We start from the raw sequence: 16825 nt of genomic DNA on the forward strand, positions 1-16825 counted from the left end.
CAGAGGGCCTTCTTGCTGGTGGTCCCTGCCCTGTGGAATGCCCTCCCACCAGATGTCAAGAAAATAAACAACTATCTGGCTTTTAGAAGACATCTCAAGGCAACCCTGTTTAGGGAAGTTTTTAATGTTTGATGTTCTGTTGTGCTTTTAATTCTGTTGGAAGCCACCCAGAGCGGCTGGGGAAACCCAGTTAGATGGGCGGGGTATAAATAAATAAATAAATAAATATTATTAATAATCCTGGGTAAATTTGTTTATCAATGTCTCTCACATCAACTGCATGAACTTACTATTAGAACTGACAAAGTTCTTGCTACTGAGCTCACATCCCACATAATTACCTCAGCAACTAGTTCTTGGTCTATTTAATATAGAGTACACTGGGCATAATCCACCTGTCTCAAGGCAGTAGATGAACTTGATGATTTTCCCTCATGCTTTCGAGTCCTGTAATTTTCTAAAATAAGTGCCAGTGCCAAGAATGAGGACTTTCAGCATGCTGGACCAATGCTGGACACATGGAATGTTCAATTAACCCCTTTCGGTCAATTCCATGATAAATTACAACCTTTTTTACTTTTCTTCATACTTCTTTCCATGGGAAAGCATGGAAGTGCTTGAATGGGAAAGAACTGCATAGGATTTTTAGATTAATTCAAGTTGTAAGGTATTCAGACGAAATCAAAAGTGAAATCTGTATTCAACAAAGATGCAGGCACAAATTTCCTTACTCTGAATATGTTAAGCATTAAGGGATATGGCAGCAGAAAGAGTTAGGAGATGAGTCCGACAGATGGATTGACAAACCTACGACTTTGTTTAATGTTCCTGTAGTCCTCCTTGTTTTTGTCCATGGAGTTTTCTTGGCAGGGATACTGGAGTGGCTAGCAGCACAGCAGTCATGAAATGAAAAGATGCCTGCTTCTTGGGAGAAAAGCAATGACAAACCTAGACAGCATCTTAAAAAGCAGAGACATCACCTTGCCGACAAACGTCCGTATAGTTAAAGCTATGGTTTTCCCAGTAGTGATGTATGGAAGTGAGAGCTAGACCATAAGGAAGGCTGATCGCCCAAGAATTGATGCTTTTGAATTATGGTGCTGGAGGAGACTCTTGAGAGTCCCATGGACTGCAAGAAGATCAAACCTATCCATTTTGAAGGAAATCAGCCCTGAGTGCTCACTGGAAGGACATATCGTGAAGCTGAGGCTCCAATACTTTGGCCACCTCATGAGAAGAGAAGACTCCCTGGAAAAGACCCTGACGTTGGGAAAGATTGAGGGCACAAGGAGAAGGGGACGACAGAGGACAAGATGGTTGGACAGTGTTCTCGAAGCTGCCAACATGAGTCTGACCAAACTGCAGGAGGCAGTGGAAGACAGGAGTGCCTGGCGTGCTCTGGTCAATGGGGTCACGAAGAGTCGGACACGACTAAACAACAAAGTCCTCCTTGGAAACTTTATTCTTCCCTCTTTGATATAGCAATGCATTCAGATGGAACCTTTAAGCAGTGTTTCAGCTTAGTTCACATTATGAGGGTTTATCGAGAATCTTGTCAAAGTTTTTCCCCCTCTTCTTGTTTCACAGTAAGCAAAACTACACACAACCTCTGTTATTTTAGCAACTGCCTTTAAATGCATGTCTTGCTTTTAAAAAACAAATCTGGTGCAGAAGTTCCACATGAGGAAGAAACACAATCAGTGATAACATGGGAGAAGTTGGCATTGTCTGGTGCCATGTTTGTGGAAAGAGACTCTTGCTAATCCCACTAAATTCTTTATTTGGCACCATGCTCAAACTCAAACAAAGGACATGAGTTGTATACAGTTCCAAACAGGATATCAACATCAATTTAGAAAAGGTGAGAGGATACATGTCTGCACATCACAGAGAGATTTAGTTTTGAATCTTGGCTGAAGAACAAAAATATAAAAAATAAATAAATGTACATTTCCCTCATGATCAACCTCATTATCAATTTCCATTTATCTCACAGCAGTGTTACATTTTCTTTTTTTAAAAAAGGGTGGGGGACAAAGAGGAAGGACAGTCCAAAATAAACACATTAACTCCTCTCCTACAAGCTTTCTTATACAAATTTTGGTTTCAAGTCAATTGCTTATTGAGCCAGTTTTGCAAGATCATTTGCAAGATCATTGGCATACCTGAGACAATGTTATGGCACACTAAAATCCTTTATTAATTGTTGATTTCAATTAATCAAAGTCACCCAGTGTTAAGGATATGAAATGGAACTGCTCAGTTTCCAAATTTGCAAGGGAAAATAGCCAAAACTCTGTTCCTCAGTGCTAACTAAGCCCAAAAAACCAGCTAGCACGCCATAGGCTGCATCTGTATTCTGTTACGGCAAGCATCATCTCCCTAAATCAGAGTTGGGTATTCTGCAATTTCTCAAGTTCTAGGTAGGATATTAAAGGTAAATAAACCCCAGTGAGTTCTTGAAGTTTGCCCACAAGAGCTAATGGTCATGGCTAACTTCTGTTTATTAATTCCAATGGGTCTACGCTGAGTAGGACTAGTTTTGGATACAAAGCTTATTATGTCCTATTATTTATATTTATTTATTTTACATAAGTTTTTTTTAAGTATTTAGTCTATTTTAGCGCTATACAAATGTTTAGCAATGCCAACAGCAACTCCCTAATTTGGCAGTGCATCCTAAATAGGAACAAAAAACTAATATTTGCACAACTCACTTCTTGCTATAGAAAATAATCTGTTTGCTTTCCTCTGTGCTAGAAGAACCTGACTGAAAACAAAGTAAGCCAATTCAGTTATTATCAGGTGGAATGTTCCTCAATACCTCCATAAACTCTCACAAAGAGTTTAGTAATAATAACTTAAGCTACTAGAGAAAGAATTAGCTGTTTAACGCTTATAATCACTAAATTGCTCCAGGGTATATGAGATTTATTATAAGGTTATGATTCATTTAAGAAAACTATTGATAATAATGGAGCACCTCTAATGACTGATTAGTCTAAACATTCTTTCCTGTAGCAACTTTCCCCATTTGCTTAGGCAAGGACAAATAGCTGTAGCCTATCAGGAGAAAGGAATGCCAAACCAAAGGTCATAAATCTAGGCAAAATTCCCTGATTTACAGCTATTAAACTCCACTTTAAAAAAGCAAAGGGAATGAAAGGAGTAGGTTTTATAGCTGACTGCCCAACAGCTAATCTAGACAGTCTTTGGGAGGCGTATGGCTATTTTGCAATGTATATTAAACAAAGGAAGTTACAGTAAACTGAAAAGCAGGAACAGTTTGACACACCTTTAGGGAACCATCACGTACCAAGTGAGCAAAATCTAGAGCTTGCAAACTAATAATAAGACACCCCCTTCTTTCCCAATATGGACATTGTGCAATGAGGCACATAGACAGCTGGAAGGCAGCCAGCAGTTACCTCCAGAGTTTACATTAGTGTCCTCATGTTTAGTTTATTTAGCCTCCTAAAACTGAGGCGTGACCCTGCGTGTTTTATGTGACTGAAACCCCTTTTGAAATAGTGCAGTGAATGTTTTGTTTACACCAATAGATTTTCATTTACAGATAACAGACAATAGTCTAGTATGTAAATTGCTAACAAAAGACAGAATAGAGCCATAATGGAACATTTCAGCAAGCGCCTACGTGATGTAGGGACACATACCCCTTGGGGTCATTTAGGTAATTCTGAAAGATCATATCCTGGTGTGCTTTGTGAAGGTCATGGCTCGCTTCAGTCAAGTCACATGCCCATAAATAAAGGCAATGAAGTCATAAGGTGGGGCTGGGGGGTTGGAGACCCAAGTCCTATTAGGAAAGGTCCAAGGAGTTGGGTATGTTTAGCCTTGAGAAGCTACTGTTAGGAGTAACATGGTTACCATCTCTAACCATTTGAAAGAGTGTCACATAGATGACTCTCGTCTCTGCTGTTCCAGAAGCTAGAACCTGAACCAGTGGGTTCAAATGACAAGCACGGGGATTTCCGTTAAAAATCAGGAGTAGCTTCTTGATGGTATGAGCTGTTTAGATAATCATGGATCAGGGAACAGCATTTTAGAGGCAAGGTGCCCAAAGATGCGTGTTTTGGGGTGCCTGTAAGATCACGAACTTGGGGGGGAAAGCTTTTTCAGGGTGAGATCTTGACCTGAAATCACAAGAGAGCAAAGCGCCCATAGTGACCACCATGCTCTCAAAGGGGGGGGGGGGTTAGGGTCCCAGTTTTTCTGGAGAAGCTGACAAGTTTGACAGTGGTTTTAGAAGGGAGAAGACTGTCCTTCATTAGAAGTTCTTTTTCCAGGGATAGCTATGGCTCCCTATCAGGGATAGTTCCTGTATCAGAAGGGGCTTGGATTAGATCAGGTCTGCCATGGGGAACCTTTTGCAGCCCAAGGGACACCTACCCTCTAGGCAACCCCCACAGATGGTGGAGGAACAAAAACATTTTTTTACTTTTGTACAGGAGGGTAGTTTCTGCACACACTCATACAGACACCTCCGTTCTCCATCCAGGGAAGCAAGAGGCGCTATCAGAATTGAAGGACACACTCCAACGACACAAAAGCACTCCGGTTGCAAAGCAGAACCAGTGAGAGGTGTGGTCTGGGGCGAGTTCTGGGAGCCAGATAGAGAGGCCTGAAGGGCCACATCTAGACCCCAGGCCGGAGGTCCCCACTCCTGATTTATACAGTTACTGAAGTACCTTCAAACATTATGATTCTGTAAATGTAGAAAGAAGACATGCATGTTCTCCAGGCCTATGAGCAAAACACGATATACAAAATTATCATCTAGGTAAAGGCTAAATTTCTTCAACAAGCTATGCAAATTGGCTATAGGCATGCCCAGGATACCTGAAGACCTGACTGAGTGCAGTATTTATGATTTTTTTAATATGCTGTGCAACTTATTTCTATCTCAGCTTTATACAGGCCATGGAAAAACACAAAGTGATGTCTGTTCTAATAACGAAAAGCAGGTTGAGTGTATTGGGCAGGTCATTATTTGGTTCCTCCTTTTAGTAGGCAATGTTTTAGGTTCCATCCAGAAGCGTTCAGATCTCAAATTATTACCCTTATTCATCACAAGCACTAGTTCTACACACTGAGTGACTTTAGTTAAAACGATAAAGTACACTTGTATACCTGCAATATATGTCATGCTACCTTATGAGATTTCTAAAAACCACCACTTCCATATATGCTCCACCTAATAATAACCAGCCACTAAGATTTTTGTGTGGAAAGGATTCTAAAATGCAAATAAGTAATGCCAATAAAAATAGGATTGGAGACTTCATCAAAACAAAGAGTTGCACAAGAAGCACATCATGAACCAGGAGCCAACAGCAGCAGGAAGTATGCTAATTTGTATTTTATAGCTGAATGGGATTAACACAACATTTGTGTATCATTTTAATGAAACGGGAACATGCCCAGCCACAGTGAATGCTTTGCTACTTTTTGCTGTTTGCTCCTCCAGGGAGGGACCTTCTGAACTGTTTTCTACGCTTCTTCATCTGAATGTCAGAGCCACACGCTGTTGAACACCAGAGGTTAAGTTCCTCATATTCCTGAGTAATGTAATTATTCATTTCAGCAACATTTGCTTCTTCTTTTTTACTACAAGTATTTTACAAACAGGATACATTCATCCAAGGTTCTCTTTCCCATTGCCAAAATGATCAAGAAACGCATTTTGGTGACATTTTCGAATAAGTGCACTACACTAGAAGCCAGTCACCCCCCTCTTTGTCTACTGTTTTTGCAACGCTGTACTTCAAAACTACGTCTGTCAGGAAGGAGACAGGAAATTCGAGTCACACTTACAACAGCTGTGCCATGCCCACTATCATTCTCAAATGACGTAGTTTGGCTTCAGTGGCATAGGGCCAGGAACTTAGCAATAGCAGAGGTCAGGAAGATAGGTCACTGTTTATACAGCTCTTGCACTTGGGCTCATGCTGGGTCTATACGCTTTCTTCCTTTCTCTACTGTTGCTCTTTCCGTTATTCTTTACTAAGGGGGAGGTAGAAGCATCCTGTTTTCAAAGCATCAGACTGTTTTGCTACTGCCATATCTCTGCGCAGACGACGGAAGAGAGGACGATCATTCTGATACTTCACGGATGTGGAAAACTTGACAATTAATTAATTAATTGACATATTTTAAGAGGCTTCTTAAGAGCTTTTGAAAAGCTACAATCATGCTGTAGTTCCAGCTGCCCGACACACGTCCAATATCCAAATCCTTAAAAAGCACATTTACGTGAAATAGTAAGAATCGTCGCGGTGGAAGGGACCCGAGGATCATCTAGTCCAACCCTCTGCAATGCAGAAATATGCAGCTGTCCCATATGGGGATTGAACCTGCAACCTTGGCATTATCAGCACCATGCTCTAACCTATTTTACACAATCTAGTGAAAAAATTGCAAATTAAAGATGAGAGGAGCATTGGGAGTCCTTTGCCTGAAACCTTATTCTATCTTTATTGCCTCCTATTTAATTGCCACGTAGCCCTTTTTTGTGTAAAATATCCATATCTCATTATTGCTCACAACAGGGTTGTGAAGTTGGTTATTAGTCCCTAATTTAAATACAAATTAGGGCAACCCAGTCAGCTGGGCAGGGTACAAATAAATTATTATTATTATTATTATTAAGCAGCAAAGTGCATGATGGCGACCTGAGCAAGGTTAAGTAGGTAGTTTGTGGCTGGGTCTATGAAGGCTGGATATTAAAAGGAGGGTTTTGTTAAAGAAAATGTTGAAAACAGCGTGTGAAAACTGATACCTTTGCAGAAGGAAACAGAATAAGATATTGGGCCCCATAGCTTGCTTATCATAAAACGCCACATACAGTGGTACCTCGGGTTAAGAACTTAATTCGTTCTGGAGGTCCGTTGTTAACCTGAAACAGTTTTTAACCTGGGGTACCACTTTAGCTAATGGGGCCTCCTGCCGCCGCGGCGCAATTTCTGTTCTCATCTTGAAGCAAAGTTCTTAATCCAAAGTACTATTTCTGGGTTAGCGGAGTCTGTAACCTGAAGCATCTGCAACATGAAGCGTATGTAACCCAAAGTACCACTGTACCACTGTTAATAAGTGCACCTGGAGAAAGTTATATATCTGATTCTGGAATCATGTATGCTGTAGCTCAACTGACTGCATTAACAGTGCAAAAGACTGTTCTGTTGAACAGTGCCTGGGATCACAGCAGATAAGGTGCCCACGGCCTCAGGAAAGTAGGGGTGCCTTTTGTTTAATCCATCAATATTCAGGCTAGTAGCCAATGAAAGAGCGACTCTGGTGTAAATACAGTCCAAGCGGCAGGTTTTAACTATACAGTGGTACCTCAGGTTACATATGCTTCAGGTTACATACGCTTCAGGTTACAGACTCCGTTAACCCAAAAATAGTGCTTCAGGTTAAGAACTTTGCTTCAGGATGAGAACAGAAATCGTGCTCCGGCGGCGCGGCAGCAGCAGGAGGCCCCATTAGCTAAAGTGGTGCTTCAGGTTAAGAACAGTTTCAGGTTAAGTACGGACCTCTGGAACGAATTTAATACTTAACCTGAGGTACCACTGTACTGTAAAAGGATAAGGTGTTAGAGATATAATGGGGAAATTTTACAATTAGTTACTAAGTTAAACCCATACAATCAGCATGGCTCTCCAAGTGGTTTGGTTGAAGGCATACATACGACATATGCCTTCCTTCTACAGCACATTTTTATCCCTTTTAGAAATGTGCCTCCTAACATAGCAGCACTTTATATGACTTGTCATTACACATGCAACTACTAATATACAAAACCAGAACACCTTTCTTTTACAATGTACAATGCGGTAACTGAAATCAAAGCAATACATACTATATTTACTGCATGACAACTGCGAAGATAACTGTACTGTAATTATCAGCACCACAGACAATTTACTAAAAACAATTATTTCCAAAGTTATTGATTGTCCCAATTATAATCCCATCAGGATTTTAAATTCCATTCCTACAAACACTCCTTTAACTTGATATCACTGCCTAATTGTTGCTATTCCTATGTATCTAAGGGATAATTAATACAAAATCAGGAATTGTTCCGAGTATGTAAATATATACAATAATCCACCCCCACCCCACCCCCACCCCCGATTTACAGATCACCTAGGTACCCAACACCTTTAACAAAATCAAAGACCAAACTTGATTTCTGGATACAACTGTGTTCTGCTTGAGAGCTTGCAAAGTTTGACACCACACATGTCTACTGCTCCACCTCCATAGTGTAATGATAGGAACTACCAATATTTAACAGCTTTAATAAGAAGCAGAGGTGGTGTGTAAGAGTTCACCCATTTTCTTTAACTTTGTTTTTGGTAAAATCAGTAGCAGGTCTGATTGCAGATACAGCTGTATATGTGTGTGTGGGGGGGGGGGGAGTTTAAATCCATATGCAATAAATTCCATTTTTCAAAACCATTTTGGGGGGAAATAAATATTTTCCTCTTACCTTATTCGATGCCATTTCGCTAACAGATCGGTAGGTCTGAATGGTTTCAAGTTGGTCTAAACACCAGTCCAATTCCTCCAAAGTTTCCATTGCTAATTTTTGATAAGATTCCTCTGCAAATAAACACACAGGCATGTAGTTAGGCTTGAGTGATTGCAGGCTCTCCATGGTGGAATCGCTGACACGGCTCGGACCGACGCTGCTGTAGGTGCTGCTGCTGCTGCTGCTGTGCTCTTTCATCATGAGTTCTGCGAGCTCCTGTTCCACTCTCCAGCAGAACAAATCAATGCACGTCTCGCCTTGGAGTGGCTGTTGTGGTTTCATGGGCTTTCTTCTCTTTTCTTTTTGTTCTTGCTGGCTTTGAAGAAGCAATGTCAGTACTACATCAACAAACTTCCTCTCGTAGGGGATGTAAGGGGAGGGACCTCTGACAGGCTCATCTGCATTGTACATTATGCACTCACAGAACAGATGAGGAAAAGCAAGTTCTTCGCAAGCAAAGGGGTTTTTTCCGTCTCCTCTCAAGCATTAATCATGCGTTGAGATTTTTTATAAGACTTTTAAAGTGTCACCGAGTGAGATTAGGCAATCAATCTGCATTTCTCAGTTTTCCCTTAAAAAAACTAACTTCAGATAAAAAACAAACGGGCAGGAAAAAATAACTGGAAGTAAACTCCCTGATCTTCTGCAGCTGTGATAATCCTCTCCGCAGAAAGATCGTTTGCATTAAAAGAGGAGGGATTTTTCTTCTTGTTAAATCCGTATCTATTCAGTTAGGTGTTCAATGAAATGTCTCTTAACAGGAAACCACAGGAATACTGGATTTTTATTTAAACTGGCAAAATGGAAATCCTGCTTCTCTTAACCAACTTTAAACTCCCCTTTAGTTCATGCCAAAGTCACAAGGAAATTCTGAACTGGATTTCCAGAGGGATTTAAAATTTGACTGTGGTAAGGTAAAGGTAAAGGTAAAGGTAAAGGACCCCTGACAGTTAAATACAGTCACGAACGACTCTCACTTTGCTGGCTGAGGGAGCCAATGTTTGTCCGCAGACAGTTTTTCCGGGTCATGTGGCCAGCATGACTAAGCCGCTTCTGGCGAACCAGAGCAGAGCACGGAAACGCCGTTTACCTTCCCGCCGGAGCGATACCTCTTTATCTACTTGCACTTGACGTGATTTTGAACTGCTAGGTTGGCAGGAGCAGGGACCGAGCAACGGGAGCTCACCCTGTTGCGGGGATTCGAACTGCCAACCTTCTGATCGGCAAGTCCTAGGCTATGTGGTTTACACCATAGCACTACCCGTGTCCCCCTTTGACTGTAGTACACTACCATTGTTTTCCTGCCTTTGCACATTTGATGTGGGGAACAAGCATTTATTTAAAATCTTTTCTAAAGCTGCAATCTTAAATGAACTTATGGGGATAAATTTGTTTACTTCTGAGTAAACAAATAAAGGATTCTGCTGAAGGGACCCACAAAGAATCACAGGCAGGTGTGGCCCAGGGAGGGCATGGATCTCCTCTCCCTTTCACAAAATAATAAAACAAACAAACTTAAGGGGAAAAGTAGTTTCCTTATAAGAGGTTGGGGCTCCAGTGACCTGCCATCTTAATTTGCCGAGAAACACCAATACAAGCACATTAGTATATGCAGGTTTATGTAAATTTGAACACAGGCTTGTGACCTCTAAGTACTTAGTAACTGTCTGGACTACAGGTAGCAAGCACCTCTGATTTGGTCATAAAAATTACTTCTAAAAACCCATGATAGTTGTTGACTCAAAAGTTATGCACCAGCATAAACCTGTTTGCGGGTGCAAGGATTGTGAAAGCTCTAATTATACAGCCCCCTGCTAAATCCGCTACCTCATTTGCAGGTTGCAAATTTAGGGAGGGGCTATTTTATTGATTTTGGGACTTGGGCCAAATCCTTTGGTTCACGTGGCATGCTTATGATGGCAAGTGGTGCTTTTCTCTTTTTCACTTTAAGCAATATAAGTGTTGTATTTTTCTGCCACTGCCTGTGGCCCCAGTGGAATCTTTCTCAGTGGCTGCCACTTGTGGCTACCATTCTGCCCTTCCCTTGAATGCCCTTGGTATAATGCTTTGACACATAGCATAATTCCAGGAGTGTGTGTGTGTGTGTGTGTGTGTGTGTGTGTGTAGAATGATGGCTGCCAGCTGCCAAAAATGCCATGATATTGTTGCTGGAAATGGTACAGGAAGTCCGAAGCAAAACAATGCATCATTAGTCTGAAGATGGAAAAAAAGAAAAGAAAAAGAGCAGATGCCATGACTGCTCAGCACCTGTTCAATAAATTTATATTTATCTTCATTTAGGGTGTCACTGCAGTATCTCAGTTTTATATATATATAAAAACACTGAGATTACCTGCGTATAACAGCTATGCACATTTTACAATTTTTTATGTGCTGTAAGCTGTCCAGAGTGGCTGGGGAAACCCAGCCAGATGGGTGGGGTATAAATAATAAATTATTATTATTATTATTATTATTACTACTACTACTACTACTATTACTACTACCACTACCACTACTACTACTACTCTAGGTACAACTATTTCTCTTGTCTTCCAAAATAGTGCCAACCCAGAAATAAATAAGGAACACAACTGGGAATTCTATTCTATTCTATTCTATTCTATTCTATTCTATTCTATTCTATTCTATTCTATTCTATTCATATACCAGCCATCAACATGATGCCTTCCAAATAGTTTGGACTACAACTCCTATCAGTCACAGCCAGCAAAGGAGCTGTTGTCCAATATGGTGGGCACCATATTGTTGGAGGATACATACACAGATATAGATATAGATACAGTCATACCTCGGGTTGAAGTAGCTTCAGGTTGAGAGTTTTCGGGTTGCGCTCCGTGGTGACCTGGAAGTAACGGAACACGTTACTTTCAGGTTTCGCCACTCGTGCATGCACAGACGCTCAAAATGATGTCACGCGCATGCATGGAAGCGGCAAATCGCGACCTGCGCACGTGCAGGTTGCATTCACTTCAGGATGCGAACGGGGCTCCAGAACGGATCCTGTTCGCATCCAGAGGTACCACTGTATAGCTATAGCTATATAGATATAGATATCTGTGCAGCTTTAAATCTCTAAGCAGTAGAGAGTACTCACCCTCCCTTCCAACTCAAGGCAATGAAAAGGAACCACGTGCTTTCACATAAAGTTCTATTCCGAGTGCTGTGAAGGGCTACAGCAGGAGAGCTATTTTCTCTGGGTGACATCCAATAGTAGTCATACTCAGAGTAGACCCACTGAAATCAATGGATTTAAATAATCTGTGCTGCAAGGTCATGCCATGTAAAACACGACCTCCTGCACCATATGTGACATTGCAGTCAAGGTGGTTTGCTTTCTTCCTTTGGAGAAAGCAGTGGGGATTCAAGCCACTATCCCCAAATAGAGCATTCCCCCCCTCTCCCCCCGGAGATGTCTGCAGAGGGGGAAATATACTGTTTGGCATAAGCAGTTTTCTCAAGTCTTCCCGAAAAAGGACAACTGTGTAAGGGGAGAAATGATGTACATATACAGCTTTACAAGAGGGTCAATAATTTAAGGAAGGCCGCTTTTCATGTTAAGATGTTACTTGAAAGAGAGGAAGTTCCTTGGAAGTATTATCTTTCACATCAGTGTCACAATTTCTTATAATTCACTGAGCAAGAGGAAGTGGAGTCGGCTTGTCTGTGACTGAGAACCTGTTCTTACAAAATAGCTGCTTATCTGAGAAGCCTCCACACGCTTCTTTGTGGTAGCAGTTCCAGTAATGGCAACACATTTAAGGCACAAATACCAGGCAACAGTGAAAGGGGATCTCAATACCTGCACCTATTTTGTAAACAGCTTTGTATCCATGCACTCTAGTAACAGTTTGATTTGGGTCTTCCCTAGTAGTGATGCAGAAGCACCATTTACCTCGAATAATATCTGGGCCCCTATAAGCTTTTTCTATGAACAATGGGGGGAAGTGCTAAATGGGCTCACAATGGTTTGGCACATGTGAATTTTTGTTTTGTCACTTGGAAACTGTAGTGTGGGAGGATAGCAGGCAGGAATGTGGAGGAGGAAGATACATCCACAGTTTTAGTAGCAGCAGCATTGGCAGTAGGGAACTGGCACACATTTCAGTTGTGTGTTGCATATCACCCATTGTCCCCCCAGAACTCCTCCCCATGTTGAAGTAGACCGAATGCTGGTAAGTAATTATAGGGGAAGGAGGCAGGGTTTGTAGTGGGAGATCACCCCCAACATATACAAACAACTAAGACTGGACTACAATGCAGTGATCAAATAGAAAGGATGGCTTCACATAATATTGAATGAGTAAAGAGTTAAAGTAATTGAGTTCTGGACATGAACCCACAGCTGCTATAGGATTTGCCAGCCTAGTCTGCTAAATGCTGTTCGCAAACAGGCAGAAATGGGACATTAACTTGAAATACGTTTTGTTATTAACTACGACTGGAGTAAAAGCTTAAGGATGAGAATATCCAACACAAATAGGATGTCTTAGCATTAAAAACAGTGAAAATTCATATTATGAACCCATTGTTTGCAAACTTTGTTAATGTCACTACTTCTAATTAGTTGCTAAAGTTAATACTTTTTAATAAAAACTAACAGGCAGCTATTAAAACAATCTGGTTTATATTTCTGTAGTGGTTCAGGACCCAGAGGCATGGACTTGTAGCAAAATATTCAGTTTCACAAAAATCCTACCAGAAGAAAACATTCTACAGCGGAAGGGGAAAAAAAGTGTTATTTACTTCCAAGCATGATTTGACTAAGCAACAACCATGTGCTTGAAAGTCACGTTGGAGATTAGAAATGTGGTTGAGAAAGAGAAATAGTGACCTACAGCAACTGACTGCACATACATCTGGGCAGGGTTCAGCTGATTGTTAATTAATCCCAAATTAAACATGAACGCAAGGAACACCCTTTATTTACCGGTAACTTTCAAAGTTAAAAGAGTAGCATTTCATTCAGGCATGTCCAAACATAACAGAAAGTAGATAGCCAAGCAAAAAATTGTGGTCTTCCACAGTTTATACGTATGTGAGGCTGTGTCTTTACGCATGCACATTTATATTAGATAGCACTGATTTAATAATTCTTATTTGGGGGGAAATAAAGCTTCATAAACCGCAGCTCTAAAATGCACATTGTTGGGAATGAATCCAAGTGCTAAGGATCCTAGCTTAGTCCTTGCCTGGAATGCCTAATTAGGATGCCATTGCTTCTTTCACTTGGATATTTTTTCAAACTGATTTAACAAATACTTTGCTGAATATTTTATTTTGTGGCTTGATTCCGAATAAACACTGATTTGTGTGTCCAATGTTCCAAACACTCTGCTCCACCCAGACGAGTCTATAAAGTTGTGGAAGGGAGAAGCTTCCTTGTGACAAGATATGAGACTGCTGTGGTATGCTTATTAATAGCAAAATCATGTGGATGGGGCCAACTGCATGGGCAATTCTTATTCTAGAAAAGAGGTATTGCAATCTGCATGACGCTTTAGCATGCAGCAAAGGTTGTAAATAGGCAACACAATCCATATATTTTAGTAAACACAAATCCTGCCATTTATTTAAATGAATGGAGCTTATTATGTGCACAAAGGAACTGTGTGTGAAAATCAACTTCACCACCAAAATTAGGGAAGAGGCCATTCCTGGCAAAAGAGCGCAGGGAACACATAAAAACTTTTATACTTAGAACACTTCATGCAGAACACACCATAGCTATGACAGCTATATGCCTGCACATTTCAGACTCTTACTTTTGAGACAGACAATAGTCCTAACACTTTCACAGGACTAAGGAGAGTGATGACACTTGGTAACTAGAGTCTATGAGCTAAGAAACCCCAAAGTTGTCTTGCTCTGGTTTATGTTACTGAATCTTCTCGTATTCAGATGGCATCATGAACTGAGGTGAGAGCAGCTTGTGAGAATAAAATATGGTAAATTCTATTTATGACTACATTTATTTAACCAACAGAATAAATTTAGAGATAAAGTACTTGGGATTTGCAGGTTCCAATGGGAACATCTGCTTGTTTTATTTATTCACCCAATTTTTTTTTAATACCGCTCTTCATCTGTAAAACATTCCAGGGCACCAGGAGCTTTCGACTACAACAATCCTGCAGCATGCTTGCTTTGCCTTGCTATAAAGTTCCATGGAGAAAGGCAAATCATTATGCTATAGGGGAAGAAGCCAGCAATGTATATAAATCATTTACTTTTGTGGAGAGTGTTCTAGCCCAGGCTGGATGCCCATTTCATTTCCAATAGGAGTTTGGATTTTGAGAAGGCTCCAGTTCTATCGAAGAGTGCGGAAGCCTTGAGAACTAGTGCAATCATTTGTCAGTGCCTTGTATGAACAGGCTGAGTTTGCTAATAAAAAGGAAGGGTGCCTTAGAGAGTGATTGGCGCTTGGAATTCGAAGCAAAGGGCTTCCTGAAAGGACGGAGCTAATAGGGGGCTCAACCTTTCAAAAAGCCATAAAGATGGCAAAGTAACCAGCTGTGCAAACCTCGGAATAAGGAGCAAAGAAAAATAGGGAATGACTTTGAAAAAGTAAGCTCTGCTTCACAAACACTACGGGGTAGTTACAGCAGCCATTCTGAAAAGGGTAAACTCACTCGTGTCTGCAAAATCAGGCGAAGTGAAAGTCCCCCAAAGCAATCCAGCTACTTTTAAAATAGCACTCTGCAGCAAAAAGAGGGGGGGAAAGGGGGGGAGCTACCATTTCTCAAGATTCTACCATCAGCTCAACATTACAAGGGGTTTGCCCAAAGGTCCCAAGGAGCTTGGTTCAGCTGGAACTCTGCATGAATCCTGGGATCGTGTATTTCGTTTTGGTTTTGTTCTGAACAACAAGCATGGTGACACTGCAAGGAAATAATAGAGGAAGCTACAGTGGTTCAAGCTAAGGATACTCCCAGTAGAGGAAGTCCCTGCGGTTCCTGCCAAATATCTTCCACATAGTAGGGGAATTTACCTGCAGTAATGAGTATGTGTAATTGATACGTATGAAAGTTCACGCCTAATTAGTCGCCAAAATGTATAGCGTATCTAATGGTAGCGGGCAGCTAGTTTTTCTTAGGCTCCATATTTTTGTAAAGACTCCACCCCACTCTGGAGAGTAAACTTAGCAATTTGTGGGACAATCCTTAATTTCAAAATAGATGCAGAAGCTGATGTAATAGTTATTTATGAGGAGGTTTACAAGGGATTCCAAAACTCCTCAACCAGCGTAAGCTAAAACTGTTTTTACACAGCCTAGTGCGTCGCCTATTAAATCTTTTATGCTTTTCCATACAAACAAGTTAGAATGAGGAGCAGCTTGTGTTCATCATGCAGGGCAGTATTTTGTCCCCATTTACCATCTATACAAAATCACTAGGAACCATCATCAGGAAGTCTGGGGCGCAATGTCATCAGAATGTCGACAACACACAGCTCCATTTTTCTATTAAATCTGAGACAGGCAAGGCTGTGCCTCAGTGCTCCAAGTGGTTTTTTGTCAAGCACCTTGGATAAACCAAGTATTCTTCAAAATCTTGCCACTTGGGATTACAAATGCTTCTGAGCTTTTTCAAAAGTAGATGACACAACTCTGAAAATCTAGGAAGACCATAACTCAGTTGATGTACACGGCACTTCAGTGGAAGTCTATGAAAAATCCAACTGCAGAGCAATGTCTTTGCAAAACGACCCGACACCACCAAGCAAAAAGAAGTTATACTATCAGCCATCATAATTTGATGTAAGAACTACACCCACAGCTGGAGGCAGGACGAAACCCTTATAGAATCAATAGGAGCCAGCAGAGCTCTGAGGTCTTGGGAATCAACTATTTCAATTGTCTGATGTTGTAACATCCATGCTGTTAGCTTTGAGTTCCAATAAATTAATACTTAGCCTGGTTCGAATATATTGTTTTACTTTAATAACCATTTACTCTCTCCTCCACTAATTCTGTTCTCTTTATATAATTTAAAGCAATTTACTCCATTTTGAAATGTTATCCCAAAAGATGCACTTGTTAACCTGCAGAGTTATTCCTCAATGTTCTAACTTTTTGTTAGAATTGACAGACAAGCAATTCATCATTTCCTCCATGATTCATGAACATACACAAGAATTCAGCTGGGTGCTGAAGAACTAAGCCTAGGCAGTAAAATGATAATGTGATGAATCATCCATTTGGTCTGGGATAGAGATCTGTGTAATCTTTCGTTTTCATTCAATGTC

The 16825-nt window shown here is 40.8% G+C and overlaps 1 protein-coding gene across 3 annotated transcripts in view; it reads right to left on the bottom strand.

The window, feature by feature from the left end:
* PDE4B (phosphodiesterase 4B) overlaps positions 1–16825 on the bottom strand; it is a 253577-nt gene that overhangs the window by 20437 nt on the left and 216315 nt on the right. For all 3 annotated transcript variants that reach the window (XM_028733175.2, XM_028733177.2, XM_028733178.2), the window contains one exon: positions 8516–8628. In XM_028733175.2, coding sequence (XP_028589008.1) covers positions 8516–8628 — 113 coding nt within the window. The remainder of the gene's footprint in view (positions 1–8515; positions 8629–16825) is intronic.

Source organism: Podarcis muralis, chromosome 5 (assembly GCF_964188315.1).
Source record: "Podarcis muralis chromosome 5, rPodMur119.hap1.1, whole genome shotgun sequence".
Lineage (NCBI taxonomy): Eukaryota > Metazoa > Chordata > Lepidosauria > Squamata > Lacertidae > Podarcis > Podarcis muralis.